This window comes from Oryctolagus cuniculus, chromosome 5, assembly GCF_964237555.1.
Source record: "Oryctolagus cuniculus chromosome 5, mOryCun1.1, whole genome shotgun sequence".
Lineage (NCBI taxonomy): Eukaryota > Metazoa > Chordata > Mammalia > Lagomorpha > Leporidae > Oryctolagus > Oryctolagus cuniculus.
Genome location: NC_091436.1, coordinates 39638038 through 39665565, shown reverse-complemented (window position 1 = coordinate 39665565; position 27528 = coordinate 39638038). Strand labels below are relative to the sequence as shown.

General features: G+C 39.1%; 1 protein-coding gene across 4 annotated transcripts in view; it reads right to left on the bottom strand.

Annotated features, from left to right (window-relative positions):
* Nucleotides 1-27528, bottom strand: part of ARHGAP18 (Rho GTPase activating protein 18) — a 189855-nt gene that overhangs the window by 31881 nt on the left and 130446 nt on the right. For all 4 annotated transcript variants that reach the window (XM_070073608.1, XM_002714727.5, XM_070073610.1 and 1 more), the window contains exons 4-9: nucleotides 27301-27364; nucleotides 21857-22029; nucleotides 11139-11304; nucleotides 8705-8796; nucleotides 4459-4536; nucleotides 995-1154 (exon numbers count right to left, since the gene is read on the bottom strand). In XM_070073608.1, coding sequence (XP_069929709.1) covers nucleotides 995-1154; nucleotides 4459-4536; nucleotides 8705-8796; nucleotides 11139-11304; nucleotides 21857-22029; nucleotides 27301-27364 — 733 coding nt within the window. The remainder of the gene's footprint in view (nucleotides 1-994; nucleotides 1155-4458; nucleotides 4537-8704; nucleotides 8797-11138; nucleotides 11305-21856; nucleotides 22030-27300; nucleotides 27365-27528) is intronic.

Sequence of the window (27528 nt, the reverse complement as noted above, 5' to 3'; positions counted from 1 at the left end):
CCAGCAATAAATTTGGTTCCTCAATCCATATCCAGGAAATGTATGCAAAATAGCACAATTTAATCATTAAAAGTATTTTAAACAGAAGATGATTTCTTCTGTTTAAAGAAAAAAATCTGCTAAGAAAAAAATACTTTAAGCAGCAGATAATTTCAGTCACATCGCTTCTAGAAATTCTGAAGAAATGTTATGATATGAGATGACTCATGAAATCATCTCAATATTGCATGCTTTAATAGCCTGGAACAGTGCTGGTTGACACTGTAGCTCACGGCAATTATTAATAGTGTCTCCTTTTCACACTCAAAGAGTCCCAGTTTGGAAATTAAAGATATGGTTACTTGAATGTGGTGACGGCATTCTCCTTTATGGTCTCTAGGAGTAAAACGGGATAATTATGCCAGTACATAAACCTTAGAAGCTCACTGGAAAAGGTATCAAGAACCATTAGAGATGCTAATTTGAGACTGGCCTAAGATTGTAAAAAGGCAACACATCAGAAGTTTGTGGCTGGCCACCAACAAGGCAGCTTTGTTCTGTCTCTGTGTGACAACTGCAGAATTTAATTTTTAGGAAATGCTTGCAGACTCCAGCACGTCTCTTGCTTTTATGGTAACTGTTCCTCCATAGCTCCTCCTACAAGTGTTGCTTTTAACGCTTGGCAAGGAAAATGTAGCAGGGATCGTATATGAGTTACTCTACTGTAAGAGAAAAGTGAAGTTTCCAGATTTTTAACTCTAAAAAAAAAATATACCGTACACCTTAAACATTGTGCAATCAGTCTGGACCCAAAGAGAACATTCTGGTATCTGTTTACTCAGAGATGTAAATTTATGAGACAAGGAAACAAGGCATGGCGGTGAGCGCTCATTGGCATCAGTGAGTCCATATGGCTATCTAAATATCGGTGATAGTCTTTGGGATGACAAATGTGATTAAAACAAATAGCATGGACGGCATCAGCACAAGGACTGCTTCCAAGGGTGGTACTTACTCTGAACAGCCTGAAAGGCTTTGAGATACTCTACACTGAGCAATGGCTGGGGCAGCTCCCGGATAAAGAGCTTTAGCAAGCTGGCCGCATCGTGCTGTTTGACACTTTCCCAATTAAAAGTCCCTTCATAAAACTTTGCTTCTAGTTCTTGGCAGAGATTCTGAAAGGCACAAGGAGAAAAGAAAAAAAAAAACAAGTACATTTTTTTTCCCTGCTTAAGAGTATGATATAATTTCCACTTCACAAGAATTCTGTTCTTTAGAAAAGACATACAAAGTACCAAAAGTCAGGGCTTCTCTGTTACTCAGAAAAAACTACCGCCCCACCCTGAGTGGATTTTGCCAAGGAAATGGTCTACCTAAAGCCACAACATTTTTAAAATTTATATTTTTTCATGTACACTCAACAACTCTTAAGTAGTACAGGATTCATTAAAAGAATGCTTAAAATGTTCTTTATACTCGGGGCTTCAAGTAGATTCCAGAAGGCTTCATTAATAAGAAAAAACATCAAAAATAATTCTGGCACAGGCATTGCGGGCAGGGGGTTGAACTACCACTTGGGACACCTGCATTAGAACCAGTCCTGTCACTGCTTCCAATCCAGCTTCCTGCTAATGCATCTGAAAGGCAGCGGAGGATGGCCCAAGGGCTCGTTTCCCTGCCACACACAAGGGAATCCAATGGAGTTCCTGCCACCTGAATTCAGCTTGGCCCAGCCCTGACTCTTGTGGACATCTGGGAAGTGAGCCAACAGATCAAGGATCACTTTCTCTCTGTCTCTCCCTTATCATTTTTCTTTCAAATAAATAAATAACAAAAGATTTTATAAAAAAAAAAAACTATGCTTTAGAGTATTTAGAAGCATTATATATAATCAAATACATAATCCATCTGTGAGCCTAGAGCAGAAAACTACCTATGATTAGTCACCTCTGGGAGATGCAAAACCAAATTCTCTGAGTCATGAAAATGTATCAACATCCCCATCTTCAGTGCATTACCTTCCTGCTACCGGCTGCAGAACACAGTCAGCGTCCATGGAGAATTAGAAACACTGAGCGCCTTTACCTCAAGGGCCCTATGGCATTTGCCCTGCAAATTAATACTGATAAATCAATTTCGCTTCATAATTACTATTTTCTGTGTGCTCCTTCACTGTGACATCAATCGTATCATGTTAGCATGTCACTTCCTTCTATTATCTGAAGCCATTCTGCTAAGGGGTGCTCTTTGTTTTGCCAGTGCGGTGAATTTATCACATCTCCTCTTCACAACACAAGCCCAAGCCTCCTTCCCCTGCCCCAGTTATTTCGGAAGCAAATATGTGACATTGGAAGTGAGGAAGACAGAGAGAGAGGTGGGGGGTCAGGGGGGACTGGGGAAGAAGGGATAAAAGGAAGTGAAGGGAGAGAGGAGGAGGGGGAGGCTGAAGATGAGGTGGGGGAGAGACAGAATCAGAGGGGAGGAGAGAAGGAAGGGAGAGAGAAGATGGGAGGGAGAGGAAGGGAAGGGAAGAAAGAGGGAGATAGAGGAGGAATTCGATGGGGCAGGGGAGAAAAGAGACAAATGAGATTTTTGCATATTATCTTTAAATTATTTATAACGGAGCAGCTGCTGCATAATTCGGTGCACGACACCAGGCTAGGTCGAAGAGTTGAGCCAGCTGAATCTGCTTAATTGGGCTTCTTAAAAATTACATTGAGTTGAACTTGTCCTTCTCCCAGCCTCCACGCCACAAAGTAAAATCCACATTCTCTTCACTATTCTGCACTGCCATAGACCTGTTTTTGACTCATGGGAGTTGGCCATGACACTCTGCTAGCAAAGGCCTGGGCGCTCTGAACAGTGGCTTGAGAAGTTCCAGTCTGGCGGACAAGGGTGATAGGAAGCCATCTCGCCTGTTTCCAGGGGAAACAGCACTTATCTCAGCATCACCTACGATGTCCATGATGGATTAGCCGTGAACTTGCCGTAGGCTGAGACAATGGCAAGTTAACCAGCTCACGCACACACCAACAGTTTCAGGGACCTCTAAGCACCAGACACCAAACCCAGGGGACACAGGATGAAATCTGGGAGCAGAGTGTATCAGATTACTTGCATCCTATGAAAACGAGATCACCAAGTCCTAAGAGCCAAGTAGGCTGGAACTCACATCCTCAGTTGAGGAAACTTTTAAAATAAGCAGGTGATGCAGACTGTAGAATGCGTGAACAGCAACACCCATCTCAGCTGCAGCCCAGCTCCGGCGTCACAGGAAAGTCTGCCCCACACCCCCCGAGAATCGGTCCTGATCCAGCAACGACTGTCATCTAGTGCAGGCCTTAAGGAAATGAATGGGGAAGATCTCTTCCTTAGATCCTATTTTCAAGTTCAGGAAAACTAGATTGCATATGGGCAGTTATTTGTGTTATCTCAGTTCAGAGCTAAGCTGAATTTGGAAGGTAGTCATGTAATGACTGCTAACCATCCACTTTCCCTAAATACCTTTCTCAGACGGAGCTCAACTCATAGTAAGAGTCCCCTGGAAATCGCATCATCTTCAGAGAAACCATCTTTACTGCACATACATCGGAAGCTTTATTCGCGCGAGCACGAAAGCCGCACGATCCCGGAGCACGATGCAAAGTCGCCTTGCAGAGTGGGACAGAAACGCCACTCAGAAGGGAGAGAATGAGACAACCAGAAAGCAAGCGCAGTGCTCCATTTGGGAAGTATGGCAATCCCTCGCCAGACGTGTGCTACACTGGGTGTGACAAGACACAGACCTGTGAGTATCAGGGAGGTGGCTGCCACAGAATCTGTTTGCCCCGTCACTAAGGCTAATCACATACAGAGACTCATGTCAAAGTCCCTCATCTGTTCACCTCCTAGAGTCCAAGTTCCTGCCTTTTTTACAGAAAACTGAGCTGCAAGTAGTCAACCGAGCTAAATTTACCATCGAACCCCCTATTCTAATTGCACTCATCATGCTCTCCTTATCATAGAGAACAGGGTGATTTTGAAAACATCAGAACCTACAAAACAACAAAAGGGACTGTAGAAAAACCAAATACAAAACAATGTTGATGGATTTCATTTTATCTTATCTACTTTCCTAACAAGAGGACTATGGGGTGGAGAAAGAGACAAAGAGGTAGAGAGATCTTCTATCTGGTGGTCCACAAGGACCAAGGCTGGGCCAGGCCAAAGCCAGGAGCCAGGAGCTTCTTCCTGGTCTCCTATGTGGGTGCAGGGCCCACATACTTGGGCCATCCTCCACTGCTTTCTCAGGCGCATTAGCAGGGAGCTGGATCAAAAGCGCAGTAGCCAGCACTCAAACCGGCACCCATATGGGATGCTGGCATTGCAGGTGGCGCCTTAATCCACAAGGTCACCACTCTGGGCACGACAAGTTAGCTTTTAAAATGCAAAAGTATAATTAAACAATAAAAATTCATTCTAGAAGAACCAAGAGGTTACTTTGATTCGGATGGCAGCTCCAGGGACTCGCAAGAGGCCTTCTGTTTCCAGGCCTCCATCTTCAATCCGAGAAATCAGCTGTACAAAAACAGAAAAACACTCAGATTTTGATATTTGTAGCAGGTACAACTCCAAATTTAACATCTGTTTCACATATAAATAAATGAAAACTGATTACAGGGACACATAAACTGGATCTTATGAGGTTCCAAATGACTGAATTACCAACATCCTTCAAAACAATACATCCGAAAGCTTTAGTTTTAATTTACAAAAAGTTGGGTCTCATTCTACTTGGTAACAGAAGTGTATAATTTCATACAACAGCTGTGGAACTCCAAACAAACTGAGGATGAAGATGTTTTTTGCGAAAAACAACTGAGAACATCCATTTCTTTTTTTTTTTTTCTGGGAGATACATTTGCAATCAAATAAGTCTTAAAAAATTCTAGTATTTGTACATCTACATCTCATTTTTAGTTTTTTCCAAGGATGAATTATTTATGATCTAAAGGAAAAAAAAACTTGCTTGCAAATATTCATTTTTAAGCCTTTGGTGGTTAACTAAAAAAGCATTCTTGTACAGGGTCTCCACATCATACCTAATAATGCCTAATGAATACATACAGATCTGCCTATCTCTAGAACCCCACTAATGTTTTTTTTAATTTTGTGTTATAAGGCAAAAATTCACCATAAAATAAAAAGGCAAATGGAGAAATTACAATGATAAACTGCTGGAAACTAGGAAGATGAAAAAGCAGTCAGTTTCTTGGCAGAATGATCTTCCACCTGGAATACCCATCCCCTGGGCAGTGCACAAATACTTTTTGGGATAATCTGCTATTGCAAGGAAATCAATTTCATGTTCTCAGTGTAAAGATCAGGTCATTCCTTGGTATCATTTAGCTTTTCCTTCTTCCCACCCACTACCCTTCCCCAGCAGCTCTCTCCTGCTTTATAAAAGACAGAACTATTCTTCCATCATCTACAAACTTCCTACAATACTCTCTGCATGCCCCAAGGCAGAAAACCTTCCAGAGTGCCTAAAGAATGTAAAATTTTGTTATTTGTTTCAAGGAAGCCTCTTTTAATGATTTACCAAAGCTCTATAAACAACACAGAGCTTATTTTTTTCTCTCCCCATATAAAAGAGTCTATGAAAAGCGAAGCATGGCATCATAAATGAGGTCTTTTGACCCTTGTCTACATGGTCAAAAGTCAGATAAGTTGTAGCATGTAGACACTGGAGAAGACAGCAGTTGTTCTCCTATGAGCTCACTTGTTCTATCCTGCAATTAGATTATGGTCAAAGAAAGCACTGGGGATAAGAAATCGGAATTACGAAAATGGTACTCTCAGAATTTTCCTAAGGATTTATTATTACTTGAAAAAGGAAGCATCTCTGACAACTCCAAATACTACATGAGTTTTTAAAATTCAACTAGAATGTTTTCCAAGACATTGTTCATGTTACACAAGACAAAAACCCACAGCCCAAATTTTACATGAATTATTAGATTAGATGCACATTATTCAAAAAAGTCAAATTTATAAGTAGTCTATGTACAGCCAATTTTCATTTTATTTCATCTTTAAATGTTGCTACATCCTATTAACCAGAAATAAAATATGCTATGTGCTTGAATAGTTTTTAGTTGTATATGCCTTTCAGTTTCAATAAATGTAGGAGAGGAATTGATTTTGACTTCTACATAATTTCTTGAGGGTACTTCCTGGACTTTTATATTAGATTCCTTTTTATGATTCTCTAAAACAGAATACCAGCAACCAATAGAGTTATTTAGATAGACACATAGGAAAGAAGGAATGCCGTGTATTTTCTTATAATTCTCACTTTGAAAATAACAAATTTTAAGCTATCACACTGTGTTGCATTATTAAATGTAAATAATAAGAAAGTCTTAGTAATTTTCCTATTATTTCCAACTCTTAAAACAGAGTTGGAAAACAACTGTATTGATCTATTTATTTTAATTATATTATTTTAGCAGTTTATCTTATACATTTCAATAACTTTTTAATAATTTTCATAAAATTTCTCAAAGCACATATTAAATACTTACACAAACTAAAAAATGAAATGAAAATGGAGTCCAACTTTTTGACACAAAGTATGTCTGATTTGGCTGATTAGTTTGACAAAGAGAACATTGGATTTGCTAATGAGATTATAAAGCAGACTTTTTCCATGAATTAAATTTAACAACATTTCTACTTCCCCAATGCCTTCTGAGAATATGATTTGAACAATGTGTCTCTGAGCAAAAACAGATATCAGATCAACTTTGCTAGTACCATTTGGGTACGCTTCCTCAAAAATTAAAGTATGATCCTCTAAAGACTGCTAATGAATCTTTTTACAAATCAGTGCTTTCTAATTCTTTCCTTTTTATAAAATTGAGGGAAGATCTAATTGAATTGTCAGCTAATAAATCAAAAAAGCATTTTTGCATGATAGATTGATGTGATATATTGCATATAATCAGAAAGGATGAAAACAGATGACCATTATGTACAAGTACATTCTTTCATATTCTCCTTTATGTTCTCCTTTATGTTCTATGTGAATTAAAACCTCTTTAGGGATGTTATCCAATACTTCCAACTGGTAGGCTGCCAGAGTTTCCAGGATGTTGAAAGTGACCAAATATTGAAAATAACCGACTCAATAATAATTCAAGAAAAAAGTGAAAAGGGAGATTGTTCTTAAGGGATCAGCTGGAATCCTGTTCCAGGTTAAAGGAATCATGGAACCTTCATGGGAACTGTAGCTCACCGAACTTCCCTGGTGTGATGGTGAGTTGTGTGCATCAGCATAGCTAGGTTACAGCTCCCAGCCATTGTTGTTGTTGTAATGTCCAGTCTAGTTGTTACAGACTTGAGCAAAACAGATCATCCTGCTTATTGTGATAAGCTTCATCCAGTCAGTTGAAGGCCTCAAAGCAAAGACGCAATCCTACCTCAAGGCTGTAGCGTTATCTCATCTGAGTTTCTAGCCAGCCAGTGTGGTCTCCATATTTCAGACTTGCCAGGCCCCTCAAAAGCATGAGCCAATTCTGTAAAATAAATTTCTCCATCTCTCCATCTCCACACTCATATGAACTCTTGCTTCTGTTTCTTGGGAGAACCTAGTCTAATATACCTTGGGAGAGTGCCCTGAGATCCCTGCTCTGTTATAGCTCTCTGTGTTATAGCAACTCAGACATTTTATTGAAATTAGAAGAATTTGAACATGCAGCCTCAAATTCTTAGTCTCTTTCAGTTAGTCACAAGTACAACTACCAAAGTTTTACAGACAGTGGCGGGCAGAGGCTAACGACCAGGATAAACTGTGTAGAGCAAAGTTATTCCGGAGACATCGGGAGATACAGGGTTGGGATAAAATGGTGAACATGAGGAAGAGAGGCCCCAAAGCTTAGCAGGTAAGACAGGCTAATGACTGGTTTGGAACAGACGAAGAATTGGTGCAAAGCACATCAAGCCTTAGTATTAGATGTGCTTGCTGAGTCAATCAATGACAAAGCAATCTTCACTATCTCCAGAAATTTCAGAAATTGTGATATGCATGGGAGATTGCAACGAATCTACAGCTTGGGTGGTCCATAAGTGACGTGACCTGCCTTCCTCACTATGCCCTCCCTAACTTTTTCCAAATGTAATCTGTGTTTCTGAATGACGATGGCTCAGAGGTTGGGCTGAAATTTTTTTTATTGCTACAGATAATCCCCTTATGAATAATTGAGTGTTGACTACACAAGTGACTTGATAGTTTAGCAGTCATCTTCTAATTCTACTTTACAGTTTCTTTGCCTACTTTGGAAGTAGGCACTGGTAAATTAAATTGGACATCCTCACTGTAAATAGGAAAGCCTGGGAAATACATACAGGCATGAAATATTCATGAAGATTCAATTCCCTAGAAATTTATAAGCAGTTCCCACTCCCTGTGTATTATAGAATTGAAATCGCAATTATACAAAGCCAGCTAATATAAGACAGGAAAATGATTCCAGGTAATCACAGTTAGAGTAATAACACAGAAAGCATCACCATGAAATAAAAATCATGAGCATTTGAAATAAATGTGCTTCATGAATAGAAAATCACAGTACAAAACACAAGAGCATAGCAATTGGAAAACTATATTATAATTATATGATTGCAAAAACCACTATTAGCTCAAGTGTACTCTCCCTACACTGACCAGTTCAGGCTGACTTACTTTTTGAAAGATCAAGGGTACTCGAGTTCCTGGAACTTTCCTCTGATCCTGTTCTAACAATACTGTCAATGGAACACCAAAAAGACCAGAATCTGAAACAAGAAAACAGAATTCATTTTAATCAATCTATAAAATATTAATACAAAAATGTTAAACATAAGTTGTCAGACAACTGTCTAGTGAGTGTCTTCTAGGTGGATGACACCAACTAACCATTAGATACACACAGGCCAATGGAAAAATTCTGGCTCTGCCTTAGAGCAGTCTAGCAGGAGAAGAAAACTAGAAAAATGCTACCTGCTTCATAATAGAAACAGAGTGCTATGAGAATGTACAAAATATGCAAATAATTTTCTAATGTAAAGTTTTTGACCAAAAAGCAATATCATTTATCTATTCCATATCAAATTCACATGCAACATCCTACAATACAGAAAAAAAAATATTGGCTTTTTGAGAAATTAGTCAACAGTATATTGTTCTACAAATGTTTCTTTCTGGAAAATACAGTAGATAAATTGTGTTAAAAAGTTTCTAGGTTCATACATTTGAGAATAGCTCCAGAAGAGATGACAGGTAATATTTATAATTTTTCTAAATTATAACCCTGTGACTTGTGTCTGGCATGAGTGTAGCTTCCACCCAGCACCTCTACCCCATCCCTCACACTAAACAGATAATTAGCACAAAAGTGATGAGTGTTTCTTTTATGACACAATCATCTGAGGAAATAAAACACAGAAAAGGGATTACCCTGTGTACGATGAGGGACATTGGACAATGACACTGAATTGAATTGTCATTCAAGACTGTCAGCACCCTGGTAAATAACTTTGAAGTCTGAGGATTCAAAGAAGATGTATTCCCCAGAAATGCTAAGTGTTTAAGAGAAATATCTTGGATGAGACATACATTTAAAAAACAAAAATAGATTCTATCCCACTAACAGTGATCAACTTAATAAGAACAACCTAATATTTCTCTGCTAGAATGCAATTTAAAAATAAAATGTTCTAAGCCACTTAAAAAATCTCGGGCACTAAGTCACAGCTATTTAAATCACTTATCTACGGTATGTCTATGAAAGCTTTGTGATAAGCTTCTAAACAGGTACCTGAATTCTTCATTCCCTGTAATATACTTATGGAAAATCCGAAGGACAATTAAAATCGGAAATTCACCCATGAGGTTTTATAGTAAAATACTCAAAGGAGCTGAGCATAGGATGAGGTCCAGCATGACAAGATGCCATGAAGCGAAGGCACACTTCAGTCCTACAGAGAAATTGTCTCTCAGACTTAGCATCAGGTGAAAACTTGTCTTTGCTAATGTTACCATAGCAACTCAATAATCCTCACCCTTGGTGTCTCTTTAGGAGTTACCTTTAAGATGAACCAAGAGTGCAGAGATTCAGAAACAGCAAATCTCTGTCAGTAGAGAACTATCTGGGTTTCCAAACCAATAAAATCTTAAAGGAAAAAAAAAAAAAATGAAGAGGTGTCTGCTCTTTATCACGTTATAAAAGACAAATTCTGTTGATGTAAAGCAAGTTACTTACAAAAGAAATATTACATGTAATCATGATGAATATAATCTAGTGGCATTATGTGTCACAATGACATTAGTTTCTAGAGGAAAGGATGTTTTTATATAATAGTTCAAAACATAATGTAAATGAAAAAAGGCACAGACTGGTAACTATCCTACACATTTCTTACCTAATGAATAAGCAAAAGCCATCATTCAGGATCAACCATCCTAGAGCCATTTGTTCAAGAGCTGATTTTAGAAATAAATGTGTATATGAAATACATCTTTTAAGATACAGTCATCCCTCAGTATCCATGGGTTGCATCATTTGCAGATTCAACCAACCACAGATGGAAAATGGGGAGAAAATTGAATCTGTACAGAACATACTTTTTTTCCTGTTGTTCCCTAAACAATACAGTATAACAACTACCCACATAGTATTTATATTAGGAATTATAAATATTTAGATATAACTCAAAGCATACAGGTGCTTATGTTATTTGCTTATTCCTCACATCTCGTATAATGCAATTAACAATGTATGGATTTTGGTATCTGTGAGGGTTGTGGGAGAGGGAATGTTCTGGAACAAATTCCTCAATGGCACTGAGGCATGACTGTGGATAGTTTTCAAAGGAGAGAGCATAAGAGTTAAGATTCTCGATTCTGAATTTCCTTTTTATATGAATTATACTTGGTTGTCATTTTTTATATTCTAGGACACTGTATATTTTTATCAAGTTATAAATTTTTTAGGACAATGTTTCAGAATCTAAACTTCAGGTATGTTCAAATATCATATTATTTTCTAGGTGTTCCCCTGCCCTCCAAGAATACCACTAGGAAATCAAATCTGCTCTTACTATTTTAGAAGCAAATATGTTTTTCATTTCAAGATTACCTTTTGTTTTCATCTTCACAGCTTTTTGTTGCTTCAATTCAATACCCAATACATCATAGAGGGCAGTCAGCTCAATTAGCGCTAAATGGCAAACTTTCTTCATATCCTGGGGTGCAAGGTCACCAATCCTTGTGGTCCCTGTTTTATCTTTTGGCAATCTGTAATTCTAAAATAAATACCAGTCATGTAGAAGTGTATAGCATCTAAATCCATTTGTTATGCAAGAAGAAAATTTGTAACATTACAAAGAAATTACACACAGTATAAATGACAATTCATGGTAGAATTTCTACAGTCGGAATGAAGAGCGATCCTATCATGACAATGATCTCTGAAGCTGTGGGGAGGTCCAGAGGCAAGTCTGACAAAGAATGGAACCAGACCAGGCACCAGGAGCACTGAGGCCCTGGTTGAGAGGACAAAGAGACAGTGAGCGCAATGCAAAAAATGACTGCTAGTTAAGGGGCCTTCAAGAATCAAAGAAGTTGGGAAGTCAGGCACATACCATGAGGGAGGAGAAGAAGTGGAAAGGGAGGAGGAACATGACACGATACAAAGATAAAAAGAAGGAAGGGAAAAAGGAAAAGGGACCACGCGTATGTGCTTAGGATGTACCAGGTACCCTTTACATACATTATGTACCAACTCAGACTGGTACAGAGAGGCTGTGGCGCATGGAGGAACAGGGACAGTGGGGATACTGGGTTTGAAATCCCACAGTTGGGGCTGGTACTGTGGCATAGTGGGCTAAGCCTCTGCCTGCAGCACCGGCATTCCATGTGGGTGCCAGTTCGAGTCCCAGCTGCTCCACTTCTCATCCAAATCTCTGCTATGGCCTGGGAAACCAGTGCAAGATGGCCCAAGTGCTTGGGCCCCTGCACCTGTGTGGAAGACCCAGAAGATGCTCCTGGCTCCTGACTTCAGATCAGCACAGCTCTGGCCGTTAGGGGAGTGAATCAGTGGATGGAAGACCCTCTCTCTCCCTCCCTCCTTCTCCCCCTCTACCTCTGTATAACTTCGCCTTTCAAGTAAATAAAATAGATCTTTAAAAAAAAAAAAGAAAGAAAAAAAATCCCAGTCATCTAGCTATTTATTAGCTCTATGACTCCCAGCGATTGCTGAACCTTTCTTTTGGTAAAATGGGCAGAGAGGCTAGGGAGGAACGAAGGGTAGTGAGGAAGGTAGAGGGTACCTTTTCAGAGGGCTGTTTTGAGACAGAAATACCTAGCTTTCCCCCCAGGTACTCTGATGTGGTTGCTGTTACTTCCTGGTTAATACGTTGAAACATGGAGACACTACACATGATCAGGTCAGTAAATAGTACATTGGATTTTTTGCGTCTTATTTGAATACCATCTACAACCCAGTCAACTTCTATTCACGATAAACACCGGAAAACACAAGAGGTAAAAATACAAATTTCTCTAGAATATTTAATGCAAATTTCAGTCCCACTGTATTTAACTACCAAAATAATGCTCATTCTGTAGTAGTTTGATAAAAAAAACCTTGTCATCAAGATTATATCTTTTGGGTTTACCCTTGATTTCCTAATTTAATTGCCAAGGATATTCAACAGAATCCCATTTATTCTGTTTGCCTTGTTGATTTTTGCATGGGATCATTACCAAAACAGTAGTTCAAGAGACACACATATGTCTTAAAGCAAGTCTAGGAACCATCCAGGGTCTCCAATACTCTTTTAAGAAGTCAGAGGTCAGAACTATTTTTAAAAATTAGTAATAAACCAGTACTTTGCCTCCTCCATTTTCCTTTTCTCATGCACATGTTTTGGAATTTTCTGGAAGTAAACAACGATTGCTGAAATAGACTGAATGCAGAAGTTTATATAATAATGTAGCTGACTTCTACTAAAGCTAGACTTTACACAGTTGGTAAATTTAAAACCATGGTATACTTATTTTGTTTTAGAAAATATGACTATTTTCCATGTTCAAAAAGGTATCTTTTATGTTAATTATAACATAGTTACTCGCAATAAATTAATAGTTCTTCAGTTTCTGAATTTTAGTTTCTGATATGGTGCATATCTACAGATATAGCCCATACAACAATAGCTTTTTGACATCCTCACTACTTTTTAAAAGTGCATAAGGGTTGTGAGGCCAAAATCTTTGAGAGCTGATCCCCTAGAGCAATTCCTAAACCCTACAGCTTGTGGTAATTGAGCAGCTAATTCCTTTCAAGCAAATTCAACTCCAAGGGAAAGCCTTCAAGTCTACTCAGAGACAAAAAAGGATGTCTTTCTTAACTTTGTGCGATACATTTTTTTCCCTTAGAGAACATTAAATAAAACAGTAACAGACATCACTGAAGATGGGATCTGAGTGGATCTCCAGCAATGGTGTGCGTGGCTTTCAGGGAGCAGTGTGCACAGGTTATTTGTGAATGTGCAGCCAGACTGCAGGTAGCAAATCTCGTCTCCATCACTTACTTGCTATGTCACCTTTGGTGACTAAAAACACCCTGTGTGCCTCAGCTTCTTTGTCTGTAAAGTGGGAATGACAACTGAACCTACCTAATAAGATTGTACAGAGGCTCAAGTGGCACACTGGATATACTCAGAAAAGGTCCAACATTATTACTATATTTTTTCACATAGCTTTGAAAATAATTTCAACACTCCATGGTTATCTTTTTCTCCTAAATTTTATGGCAAGGTCAGAAAAATAATCATCAGGATGATACTCATATTTGAGAAATGGCTTCACACTATTCTGTATTCACGTTATTTTGCAAAATGCCCAACAGGGGAAGAATTAGCAGGGCATTTCTAAGTGGGGAAACTGAAGCTCAGTAGAGGGTTTGAAGGGGGCACATAGCCAGTGGCATCACAGAGAAACAAACTCAGATCTCCTAAGTTCTAAACAGGGTTACTACTCTGTACTCTGTTGGCCCCATCCACCACAGGAGGCAGAGAGAAATCTAGGTCTGTGGGTGGTGATTTAGCTCTGCAAGGAAAGGAGCCACATCTTAATGACCTCTGTAGCCTTGCCGGATCATAAGCCTGGCACACTTCAGATGCTCCGTCACGGTCCACTGACGAGGCAGACACACAGCCTACAGGGAGAAAAGCAGAGCCTCACCCTCAATCCTCATTGCGGGGCTCCCGGCTTAACATTCCCGTGATTTTCTGAGATTTGTACTGAGATTAACTGACTCGTTTTCTTCTTTTTTTAAAGATTGATTTATGTGAAAGACAGAGTTAGAGAAAGGGAGAGACAGAGAGAGATCTTCCACCTGCTGGTTTCCTCCCCAGCTGGCTGCAACTGCCAGCGTTGGGCGAGGCTGAAGCCAGGAGCTTCTTCTGGGTCTCCCACATGGGTGGCAGAGGCCCAAACATTTGGGCCAACTTCTGCTGCTTTCCGAGGCACATTAGCAGGGAGCCGGATTGGAAGTGGAGCAGCCAGGACACAAACTGGCGTCCATATGGGATGCCAGTGACACAGGCGGCGGCTTTTCCCGCTATGCCATACCACCAGCCTGCAACTGATTCTTTTTAAAAATACTCTTTTTCGGAGAGAGCTCTCCAATCTACAAGTTCACTCTCCCAAAACCTACAACAGCCAGGGCTGAGCCCAGGAGGAAGCCAGGACCCTAGAACTCAATCCGAGTCCCTTTCATGGGAGGCGGGATTTGAACCATCATCTGCTGCTTCCCAGAGTACACACAGGAAGCTGCAGTGGACAGAAGAGCCTGGATCAAAACCCGGGCACTCCGACAGGGAGCGCAAGGGTCCCAAGTGTGATCTTCACCACATCGCCAAACTTCTGCCCCAATGCTCAATTTTAAAATCACACAAAACTAGTCACATGTTTCTCATGCTTTGCCCTACATTTTTGCTAAAGGCTTCGCTTTCTGAAGGGCTGAACCAACCATATATACCAACCACTTACATATTTTTTTAAAAAAGAAATCCTACATGTTTCATCAGCATCAGTTGCTTTTGGTCTAATAAGCCAACACATGTAACACAATTATTTAAAGCACTTCCCAAGGTAAATGTTTAGAGAAACCTGAAATACTATTAGTTCAAACATTTGATTTACCTAGCAGTATATGTCATGAGCTTATTTATTTATTTATTCCAACATTGTGCTTAATGAAGGAGTTAGTTCTTTACCCCAATGTTTAATTCATAGCAGCAGCTTTAAATATTTATGAAGTTTCCTGTCGTTTTTGTTTAGTTAATCGACTGGATGGTTCGGTTCTTTGGCTAAGAGAAGGCAGTAGAATTTCACAAGAGAAATATTCTTCATGCTTTGAAAAAATGAGTTTAAAGGAAAGAATGAAATAAAATTTTTCAAAAAACTGTAAGGTCATTGGTTGCCCTGTGCTACATTACTTGGTAGCACTCCCTGACTGCGACTCTATTTTGCCAGTTGAGCTACCCCAGGCCCCTGAGGCACCTTATCAGCAATCATCAACTCCGCTTTGCTGATCAAATCACTCCAGCTCCAATTTGGAAAGCAATAGAAAAGCTTCAAAAGCTCAATCACTGAAGACACGTCCTGGCGTGCCATGTCCTCTCATTTATACAAAAAATAAGGACAATAATTTAACCTCAAATTATTTAGAGATCATTTGATAAGTAAATTACAAAGCAAAATTTCTGAGATATGTACACATAATATGTAGGCTGTTAAATTCTCAAACTAAAATATAGTAAAGGTGATAAAATTCAATCTCCAATTTTTTTTTGAAGATTTATTTATCTATTTGAAAGTCAGAGTTACAGAGAAGGAAAGGAAGAGGGTGAGAGAGACAGACAGAGATCTTCCATCTGCTGGTTCATTCCCCAAATGGCTGTAATGGCCAGAGCTGGGCCGGGCAGAAGCCAGGAGTCAGGAGGTTCGTTTGGGTCTCCCCCGTGGGTGGCAGGGACCTAAGCACTTGAGTCATTCTCTGCTGCTCTCCCCAACCATTAGCAGGAAAGTGGAGCAGCTGGGACTGGAATCGCGCCCATAGGGGATGCTGGTGCCGCAGGCGGTGGCCTTTCCCGCTATGCCACAGTGCCGGCCCCTAAACTCTAAACTTAAGAAGAGAAATTTGAATCGACTCTAAGAGATCATAAAGAATTAACAAATACTGATCAGTGCTTACAAAAAGGGAAGTTAAGAGAGTCAACGTATGACACAGGGCTCTGTTTATTTACAGAAGCAGGAAAGCAAAAAAATGCAACTTCAGGTTTTTATCTGCTGAGACACCTGACTCAGAGTGGCGCACATAAATATTCACAGTCAACCACACTGAGGACTTGCGGAATGTTGACAACATGTCCGTGTTTTCTAGAACACATGGGATTTTAATAAATGGTTGTAGAGATGACAGATGTAGATATGCACACACAAATACATGGGATGATTAGGGAAAACATCTACCTGATAATTTTAAAAAGGTGAGTGCATGCATTTTATATAATTTAAGTTTGCCATCAGGAAAGACTTAGCTATTGAGTTACCTTCTGAAGGATTTGTTGAGGTTTCCTTGGCAAATACAGAACACAGGGACAGAAATGAAGAGTTCATTTTGAGCAGGGGCATGGCATGAACTTCATCAGAAAGGCGGATCTGCCCAAATCAGCTTGTTAAACAGAACGAAACAGGAGAGGAAGGGCTCTTTTGAAACATCTGAAGTGACGATTAAATGTATTTTATCCCATTGTTTAAATTACAAACTTAAAAATCAAGCAAGTTTGCATTTTGTTTAGATTCCATTGCCTATGTCCATTGAAAACTTGCCATCTACAGAGATGAAGATGTCACTTTGAAAACAGTTTTCTTAAGGACTGTCCAGGAGGGGCTGGCATTGTGGCCCAGTGGGTTAAGTGGCCACCTGCAACACCAGCTTCCCATATGGGCAACAGTTCCTGTCCTGGCTACTCCACCTTTTTTTTTTTTTTTTTTAACATTTATTTTATGTATTTGAAAGGCAGAATTAGAGACAGAAAGAGGGAGAGACACAGAGAGAAAGAATCTTCCATTATCTGGTTCACTTCCCAGATGGACGCATTTTGGAAGGGCTGGGCCAGGCCAAAGCCAGGAGCCAGGAGCGAGGCGCTTCATCCGGGTCTTCTACATGGGTGTAGCAACACAGAAACTTGGGCCATCTTCCACTGCTTTACCAGGTGCATTAGTAGGAACCTGGATCAGAAGTGGGGCACACAGGATGCACACCAACACCCATATCAGCTTAACTCAGTACATCACAGCACAGGCCCTTACTCCACTTCTCATCCAGCTCCCAGCTAATTAATGTGCCTGGGAAAAGCAGTGGAAGATGGCCTAACTGCTTAGGCCCTGACACACATGTCAAAGTCCCAGAAGAAACTCCTGGCTTTAGTCCTGCCCATCTCCAGCCATTGCAACCCACCTCTCTCTAACTCTGCCTTTCAAATAATAAATCATATATATATGTATATATATATGGACAGTCTGGGAATGTGGATCATCATCGCGGGCCAAGTTTTGCAGACTTTTCACTTCCTCCACTAGGTATAAAAACAGATCCTTAAAAAATATATGAAAAAGCCTGGAAACAACCCAAATGCCCATCACTGGGGGAATGATTAAATAAATCATGACACAGCCTCACCACACAATACAGTTATCTAAAAAAGGAATGAGAGGCTTGGGGCTTGGTGTTGTGTGGTGCAGTGAATTAAATCTTCACTTGGAGCACCCACATCTGATATCAGAATGCTAGTTTCCAGGCCACTGTGCACTTCCCATGCAGCATTCCTGCTAATGCATCCTGGGAGACAGCAAAGGACGACTCAAGTGCTTGGGCTTCTGACTGTACCTGGGAGACCCAGCCCTGGCTGTTGTGGGCATTTGGAAAGTGAACAAGAGGATAGAAGGTCTCTCTTGCAATTTCTCCCTCTGCTCTGCTTTTCAAGTAAGATGAAAATAAACATTAAAAAAATAAAAAGGAGTGAGAAATATGTTTATAGGATGATATCCAGAGTACACTGCTAACTCAAAAAACAAAGAAAATTAACATGGGGGAAAAAGGTGTATATGGAGGCTACCCAGAGGATGAACCATATGGATTTTATAGGATAAAACTAAACTTTAAATATATCCTACTGTTATATTTGACTTTTGGATCATATAAATATTTTGGAAACTTACAAATGTCAAGAAAAGCAATTGCTGAAAAATGAAAATAAAATGAGGGAAATGAACTCAACCATGTATGTAGTTGGTAGTTTAATCATACAGAGAATAATCCACCTGAAGCATGGTAATTTTTACTGTACAAAATCTCTGTAAGGATATTCCACCAAGGACATGAAACAAAACAAGTTTAAACCACTTGCTAATACAAGTAATCATATTGTTGATGATGGTGTTAGCATTGTTATTCTGAGAGAATTGTGCATTAATGGAGGATAAGTCAAACAAATAATTTTGTGATATCTTAAGTGTACCCATCCAGATTTCCTAAGAGTCACAGTTCTAACCATGAAAAGAAAAAAAAGAAATAGATGTACTTCTGTCCCCAGAACAGGTATGAAATTAATGACCAACTCAGAAATGAACACTGTTAGTATCCCAGCAACACAAAAGTATTTTTCTACTTTCTTGCAGAAATAGACAATTTTAGATCTGGAGCAGAAAATATATCAGGCAAATGTGGGAAATTTTGGCTAAGGTTACGTTAAATATGTATAAATCCATGTGTTCAGAAGCTATTTTTTGAGAATTCATGATTACAGCCCTGGTCTCTTCTGTTGAAGAACAGTGGTGTTTTTTTTTTTTTTCTTCATACTATCTGTTGAACTCTTTTACTTAGTGTAGGGTTAACTACATGATCATTAAGTAAACTGAAAATAGACTTTGTAAAAATTAAGAGTGGGAACCTGAGAGGGAGGAGGAGGAAGAGTTGGAGTGTTGGGGGGAAGTACCACCATGTTCCTAAATCTGTATATGAAATACAAGAAACTTGTATAACAAATAAACTTAAAAATAAAAAGAAGCCATTTTTACCAAGTGTACACAAACATTAATTTGTTATTGATAAAAATGCTAGAAACTAAAATATATTTAAAACTAGTATAAATGGAGAAAAGTAAGCATTCTGAGAAAGCTTTTCTTAAAGACATATATAAATTACTAAATGAAAAAAGAGAAGACTATGTTTGAACACTGCAATTCTTTAGCTATTAATAAATTAATGGATCCAGGTACTGATGAGCAGCAACTGCTAATTTCAACAAAAAAAGGGAAGCAATCAGGTACTTGATGTGTCTCCCGATAGGGAACACACGGTCACAGACTGGTCTCTGAAGTACTTTTTTACAAAAAACAGAACCAGAATCTGCTACATGTAGAGTCAACCAGTTTATAGGAAACAGAAGTTCCCAACACACCACAGCGAGACAAAGGAAGAAGGTAGAGCAATAGTAGCAGGTGGGGAGGAAGAAAGAAGTGGGGGGGTGGGGGGGTTGGAGAGCAATGAAAACAATCTAAAAGACACATCAATAAATTCTTATATGTGGATCTTAATTGGATCCTGACTCAAACTGTGTTAAAAAAAAAAAAACTCATGAAATCTCTCCTACAATTGGAAAGTTGAACACTGGATATTTGACATGAAAAACTGGTAGCATTTCTTAAGGTACAAGCATGGCAGCATAGACATATGTTTCAAAGCCTCCTGTTATCTTTTCCCAATATAAATATTTATGGATGATAATATATAATTCAGAGATGTGTTTCAAAATAACACAGAGTAGCAAACTGAATGGGGATATAGACAGGTTAGGACCGGCCATGGGTTAATGATCAGTGTGGATGTGCTAAGTATTTGGGGGCTCATTCTATTATTCCTTAGATGCATGGAATTCTTTAAAATAAAAGTTCTTTTAAAAAGTGTAAGACTTTCAGTAGCAAAGAGAACACTCAGAATACAGAGCTTAGATTCTAAATATAATTTGTTACTTCCAAGGAACCAGCAGTTCCTGAAGACATGGATGCTTTCAATTCTGAGAGCAGAAAATCAGCAGGGGAGCCTGGAACATCTTGTGCTAGAAAGCAAAGAAGTAACAGACTGATGAGGTCATGGATAAATGGCCCAGGAACCAACCCTTGATGGGGAGACTGATGACCAAATGTGTATAAACCCTAACATCAAAGAAAAGCGATAATGATTTATAAACACAGAATAAAAAAGGAAGCCATCAGTCTGTAGAGATGAAACAAAAAACAGAAAAGGGAGGAAAAGCAATTGTTACAGAAGACAGCCAACCAATAAACATAGCAGCAATAATAGAATGGAAAAAATCACCATTTCTCAAAGATCAATTTAATGACTCAGGTAAGATTTAAAAAATAGAAAGCAAAAATATTGGGTAATGGGTTTATATTCACCCATCCCAAGGACCACAAATTATGATTAACTACACTTAGAAGATGGATCTTTAGAAGGGAGTTCTGGTGAACATCTTAGCCAAGTGGGTGATCAAACTTCCATCACCAGAAAAGGGACCACCTGAGCCCCCGTGAACTTCTTCCAATGACACAATTAAAAACATAATCATCATTTATGCAGCAATTCAGCCCAAAAATATTTAACTTGAACCCAGTCATAAGGAAACAATCAGACAAAATCAGCAAACCGCTTTGGACTCTGACCTTGTGGTTAAGACACTGCACACAGCATCAGAGAACCTGTTTTCAATACATGCTGCCACTCCTAACTCCAGCTTTTTCCTAATACAGACCCTGTGAGGTGGTGGTGGCTGATGACGCAATTGACCAGGTTCCTGCCTCCCTCCTGGGAGACCTGGAATTGAGTCCTGGCTCCTAGGTTTGGCAAAAGCTGAAGGTCACTACAGGCATTTGTGAAGGGAACCAGCAAAGGGGAGCACTCACTTGCACTCTAAAAATTTTTATTTTAAAAATGTAATTTTATATATATATAAAAGAAAAGGAAAGCCAGAGGACCAACCTAGATTTAAGGAAACCAAAAGGATATGAAAAACCCATGTAGCATGTTCCCCTTGTTTGAATCCCAAATGAGAGTGGGGAAGAGAGAAGCCACCAAAGATAATTATGTGACACCTTTGGAAATTTTAACACTACAAAGCACATGGAATTATCACTTTTTTATTTATTTATTTTTTTTGACAGGCAGAGTGGACAGTGAGAGAGAGAGAGACAGAAAGAAAGGTCTTCCTTTGCCGTTGGTTCACCCTCCAATGGCCGCTGCGGCCAGCGCGCTGGGGCCGGCGCACCGCGCTGATCCGATGGCAGGAGCCAGGTACTTCTCCTGGTCTCCCATGGGGTGCAGGGCCCAAGCACTTGGGCCATCCTCCACTGCACTCCCTGGCCACAGCAGAGAGCTGGTCTGGAAGAGGGGCAACTGGGACAGAATCCGGTGCCCCGACCGGGACTAGAACCTGGTAATACTCCATTTCTTAACTACTGTAACTGTGCTTTGTTTTGTATGCCCTTGATAAGTTAAAAAAAAAAAAAAGTGAGTGTATTATAGTACAGCATACATACAGATAGATGAAAAAGAGAAAGCCAAGGTTATAAAGTGTTAACAACTGTTAAATCTGTCTGTGAAAACCACATGGTGCTTGTTAACTATCCTTTCAACATTTCTACAGGCTCTAAATTTTCAAAAAAAAAAAAGGCGATAAAAATTAGTTTCTTCTGTTAGTGATACCCATGCAACACACTACGTACAAGTAATGAAGTATCGTCGCCTTTGCTCTTCTGGATCTTATCCTTGGAGTTCTCCTGATTGAATGCTTGCTCAGCAAAGGATACCTCCAGATTGATGTCTGTTTCACAGGCAGGTGTGTCTTCCGGCCTGGGGACGATCAGCTCCTTCTCACCCACAAGGTTAGATGTCTGGTCTAGTGGGGAGAAAGATCAAATTCATGTTCATTGGTTATCCCTCTCATTTCTTTTTTTACTTTGAATGCATTAACTACATGAAAACTTTTGTAGAGAGTAGTATTTTCTGTAGGCAACCATTATTATTCAAAAGCAAAAAATACATGGACAGAATCCTACCAAGGTGCAAGGGAAGAGGGCCGGGAGATGGTGGTGACAAGAAATCTATCATTCAACTGTGAAATCTTTCTGTGAGATCCCAATTCTTAGACTGGGTCCAATTCAAAGCACTTCTGGAAGATATCAAACTCCTAATGCAAAACCTCACAAAATTCAGTAGATGCAAGTGCTGTTTTAATCTACACTGAAGAATTAAAAGCAAAAATAGAGAGGCAAGATCAGTTGTAAATCTCTCGTAGAACTAGGGACATTCCATCTAATTTCCTAACACCAAGAAATAATTTCTAGACTAAACCTCTTCCACACCCTGTATTTCCTTTCTGGAATGTTCTCTACCTGTCATAAAAATTCCAACACAAGAGTTCATGCCAAAGCATGATTATGCGATCCGCGTACAGAGGTACCTGGTACAGGAACCAAAAGGTTTTCTACCTGATTCCATCAGAAAGTATAAAAGTGCCCCAAACTATAAATACTAGTCAAGTAAGTTTCAGGAATTCAGCTGTAATGGAAATGGAGCAATGAGACACAAATCAGCTTATTACACAACACCAGCCCCTTTTTATTCATTCATTCATTCATTCAAAAGGCAGAGTTATAGAGAGAGAATCTTTCATCCACTGGTTCACTCCCCAAATGCCATAACTGTTGGAGCTGGGCCAGTCTGAATTAGGAGCCAGGAGTTTCTTCCAGGTCTCCCACATCGGTACAGGGGCCCATGGACTTGCGCCATCACCCTCTGCTTTCTCAAGCATATAAGTAGGGATCTGGATCATAAGTGGAGCAACTTGGACTTGAAGCAGTGCCCATATGGGGTTTCTTTATTATTTATCCTCTAGAAAAAAATAAACATTCAAAAATGTTTTGATGAAAGCACCAGCTTTGGGGCAGGTGTTTACAGTAGCAGTTAATTTGAAGCTTGTGACACCCACAGCCCTTATCAGACGACCATTTCCAATCTAGGTTCCTGCTGGTGTGTACCCTGGGAGGCAGGATATGATGACTCACACACTTGGGGTCCTGCCACCAATGAGGGAGATCTCGTTGGAATTCTGGGCTCTTAACTTTAACCTGGCCTAGTTCTGGCTGTTGCAAGCATTTATAGGGAATGCATTAGCAGATAGAAGGTATCTCTGTTTCTCTGCTCTTCAAATAAAATTTTTAAAAGGAAAAGAAAGAAAGAAAAAAAAAAGGTAGAAGAAAATGATACCAGCTTTAAACTTTGGGGAAAAAAATAGCTCTAAATTTGATTATTTGTTGAATCTTGGGTTTAATGCAACTGACATCAGAAAAGCCGTATAACCAATATCCAGGATTACTAACGTTTTCTCATTGTAGACAACTGATTCATGGTATGAAGCTCTGAATTACAAAACAAACTCATGCCTCATTTACATGCTTGCAAACTAACATGCATACACACTGACACAACCAGGTAATAGATGGTACATTTAAAAAATGTCAGTAAATCTGTCATACATGTATTATTAAAAGTCTACTCTTGAGAAAAATGCGATTGCAATTCTTTATTTTAAAACAAAGAATTCTGTTTTGATCAAAGTAAAATTGACAAGTGAATATACATCTCATTTTATTCCTTCCATTTACAAAGCAGGAAGGGACTCACAGACATGTGACTCGCACAGTCACACATGGCAGAATTCAGAAGGGGCCTGCACTTGCTTTAACACTCTGCTTTGGAATAAAAACCTGAATACAGAAAGCCTACATTTCAGCTTGCACTGGCCTCGCAAATTATACAGCTGGAACTAACAGCATCTCACAGTTACCAAAGTAAGCATCTACCTATGCCAGTTCCAAATATAAGAACACATTGAAAACTCCTTGACAATATTTATCTGCTGCCATCTATGTTACATGCATGTTTTTCAACTTGTGGCAACATTTAAAAGAATGAGAAGAGCTATCCTGTTTAACGATTAGTGTGTCAAAGTATTAACACAGATGTCAAAATACACTTTTGCTTTTCCACTGGTTTATACTATTTTGCTTTAGTGTAATGTGTATATTGGTTTCCTAGGAAACAATTCTAAAAGAAAAACAGCTAATTAGCCATTTTCTTAAATTAGAAGCTACCTTTCCAGCAGCTGAGTGTTTATGGACAAAAATTTCAAAACTACTCTCTTTTCTTAGCAGCTCCATGTCAGTTACAGTCAACAACCTCCGACCCCTCAACCAACAATTGACTGGAGCCAAATTCAGAACTGAGTAATCACAACTAAGCTAGAACACTTTAAAACATATTAACCTCTCCATAATCATGGCAGAAATAAAATGTATACTATATAAAAGACTGAGTTCAAATGGTACTTCAAGATAGGGCAGCTGCCAGGAAAAACAGAGGCCAGGCCAAGGGGACCATCCAACAAGAGATGGACAGATCACTGGGCAATAACACGTCGAACTGATTATTCTCAAAGAGAAAAGAACACTGAGCTAACACTTTTGGCTCTTAATGTCCTCAAGCGTAAATAATACAATTTCTTTAATCTGTGATCTTTTGGTTTTGAATTTGGGTAACAGCACTAGGTAACAAATACTTCACAAATCTCCCTAAAGATTTTCAAGTTGTCCAAAGTATCCTGAAACACCTTTATGTAAAAAAGATTTTTTTTCCTATATGAAAATCAAAAAGAAATAAGAAAATCTATGTAACATTAGGAAATTCAAACTAACTTTTGGCATTTGTAATATTTCTAAGTGTATAGTCAGCCCTCTAATACTATGGTTCACATTCAAGGATTCAGCCAACCATATATGGAAACTATTCTGAAAATGGGATAGGCATTTCATGTTATGGTTAAATAAACGGTACTTAAATTTGAGAAATAACTGTACTGTACATGAGACTTTTTTTTCCTGGTCATCATTCCCTAAAGAATGCAGTGTAACAACTATTTACATAGCATTTGCATTGTATTAGGTACTGTAAGTAATCTAGACATAATTTAAGCCACACTTGTATGGGTGGATGGGACCGTGATGGGTGAAAATACTGTAACATTTTATATAAAAAAGGACTTGTGCATCAATGAATTTTGATATCCATAAGGGATTTAGGAACCAAACGCCCACATTACTGAGAAATGAATATATCACTGGGTCTTTCATAGTTGTATGATTTGACAAAAAGTTAAGATTGATACTTTGTGGTGGATTAATTAATTTGAATCCCAATTACCCTTGAATTATGAAAACTTTCTAAGTTTTTCAATCCGAGTTAAGTACTACTGACTGAACATGTCTGGAAATCCAAATGTGGGAAAACCTCTAAAATACACTATGTTGCCCAAGCCTTCAGGTTTTAAGCAGAAACAGCCCCACTTTAGACCCTCAGGCAGTGTTTGCATGCACTTCATTCTGAACTCGGATGTCAATTCACTGGCTGGGAGACAGTGTGGCATTGCCCAGAACAGGTGCAGAAGCCCCTCCTCCGTGCCTTGCATGCAGCCCACACACATTCTCTTGTTCTTCTGATTGGAGGCCCTGTGCCCACTTCACAGCATTCCAGCAAAAGCAGATGTAAATCAGGCAGCAAGTGTGTCACATTTCACTTGGCTGCTGGAAGTTAGGCCGGAAAGTACTCATCTAATGAACTTGTCTTCCAGAACTGCTGTTAGCATTGCCTACATCATGATCTCTGGCAAGGGAGGAAAATACCAAGAACGGACAATGTTTTCCTCAGTATCCATTAAACAACTGCCAGTCACTCCTTCCCCAAAGCCCCAAAGCATATTGATGTTGGCACAAAAGGCTGTTCTGTGTCTGCCGAGGACCTAGCTCTCTAGCAGGCCAGGGCCAGCTATGCCAGCTTGCTTGCCACTTCAATGTTTGCTGATACATAGGCTTGAGGAAACACCCAGTCATTTCATTCTGCTGCAACACATGTAACCAAGAAACCTCCACAGAACAGCAAAAAAGCAAGGCTGTTACAAGTCCTGCTAGCTATAAATATATGAGGGTACTTCAAAAAGTTTGTAGAAAAATGGAATTAAAGGGTAACTTTATTTTGGTTTATTTTTTTTTAATTCTTGCATAGATCTTTCATAACATTCAGTTTCCATGGACTTTCTGAAGATCCTTGGTATATATCTATGTGTATGTACACATTAACAAAAAAAAAAAAAAGAAAGAAAGAAACGTGTGCATGTATTTTTTAAAGGTAGGGGATGAGTTTTGAGGACAGCATGAAAGGATAAACAAAGACATTGGATGCTTCAAGACTCCAAAATGCTGCACATAACCTTGGTTTAATGCACAATTTTCATGGGAAGGCTGGAACCACTTCCCACTACTCCACAGTTCACCCTCTACTCTTCACTGACTACTTTCAAACCAAACGCCACTCTATTAATGACATGAACACCCCGATGCTGCACAACTCAGCTTTGTGATAGTATCTTAGGTAACAATTAAGCTTAAATTATTAAGCTTAAATCTATGGTGTTTGAATTTTTTCTCTTTGTAAACGAGTGAGTTCTAATTTCTTTCTGATAAGTACTAGGTAAGCCTTGGTATTTATTTTGATCCATGTCCTGAATTTATAATTCATTTCTATAATAATAATAATAGGAGAGAAATTCTAATCAATTACCCAAAATAATTTTAACTTTGTTATTTTAAGTTTTTCTGAACTTTCTAATTTAAAAATGTATTGATTTTTAGAAACTTGTGGTTTAACAGCAAGCCTTCACTTTGCTGGCCCTGCTTTCTAGCTCTCTGACCTTGAAAAAGTACCTTTATGTTTCTAATCCTCAGTTTTCTTCTCTGTAAAATGGATTAACAAAAGCACTTCCTACACAGAGTCCTTGAGTGTATTAAATGAGGCAGATATTTGGGCACAGTGCCTAGCACTTGGTAAGCATCAGGAAGATAGGTCCTCCTGTGCAAATGTCAGATCAGATAGGGATACACATTAAAAAAAATCAGTCTCTATATGCTAGCCTTATGCAATTACCCTCTTGGGAATTCATATTAGTATTTTAGTAGAATTTGCTTACTAGAATGGAAGGCGGATGTTTTAAAAGGTTATAACTGTTTGTTAGTCTAATTAAAGGGAAAAAAAACATGAGAGTCCAGGTCCAACATACCATCTTTTCCTCGGTATTTGTTTTCATTTGTTCTGACTGACTGCAACTCAGTGCCATCTGGAACCTAAACATAGAAAACGGGCCATTTAGTCATCTCCAACTCACAACCAGAGAAAGTGGAATTGTAAATATCTCCGTTACCAACACTAAGAGTACAAGAAATGTACTCAGAATTATAATATGCACAGCGGGAACTGCACCATGGCTAGAATCCAACAAACATCTGAT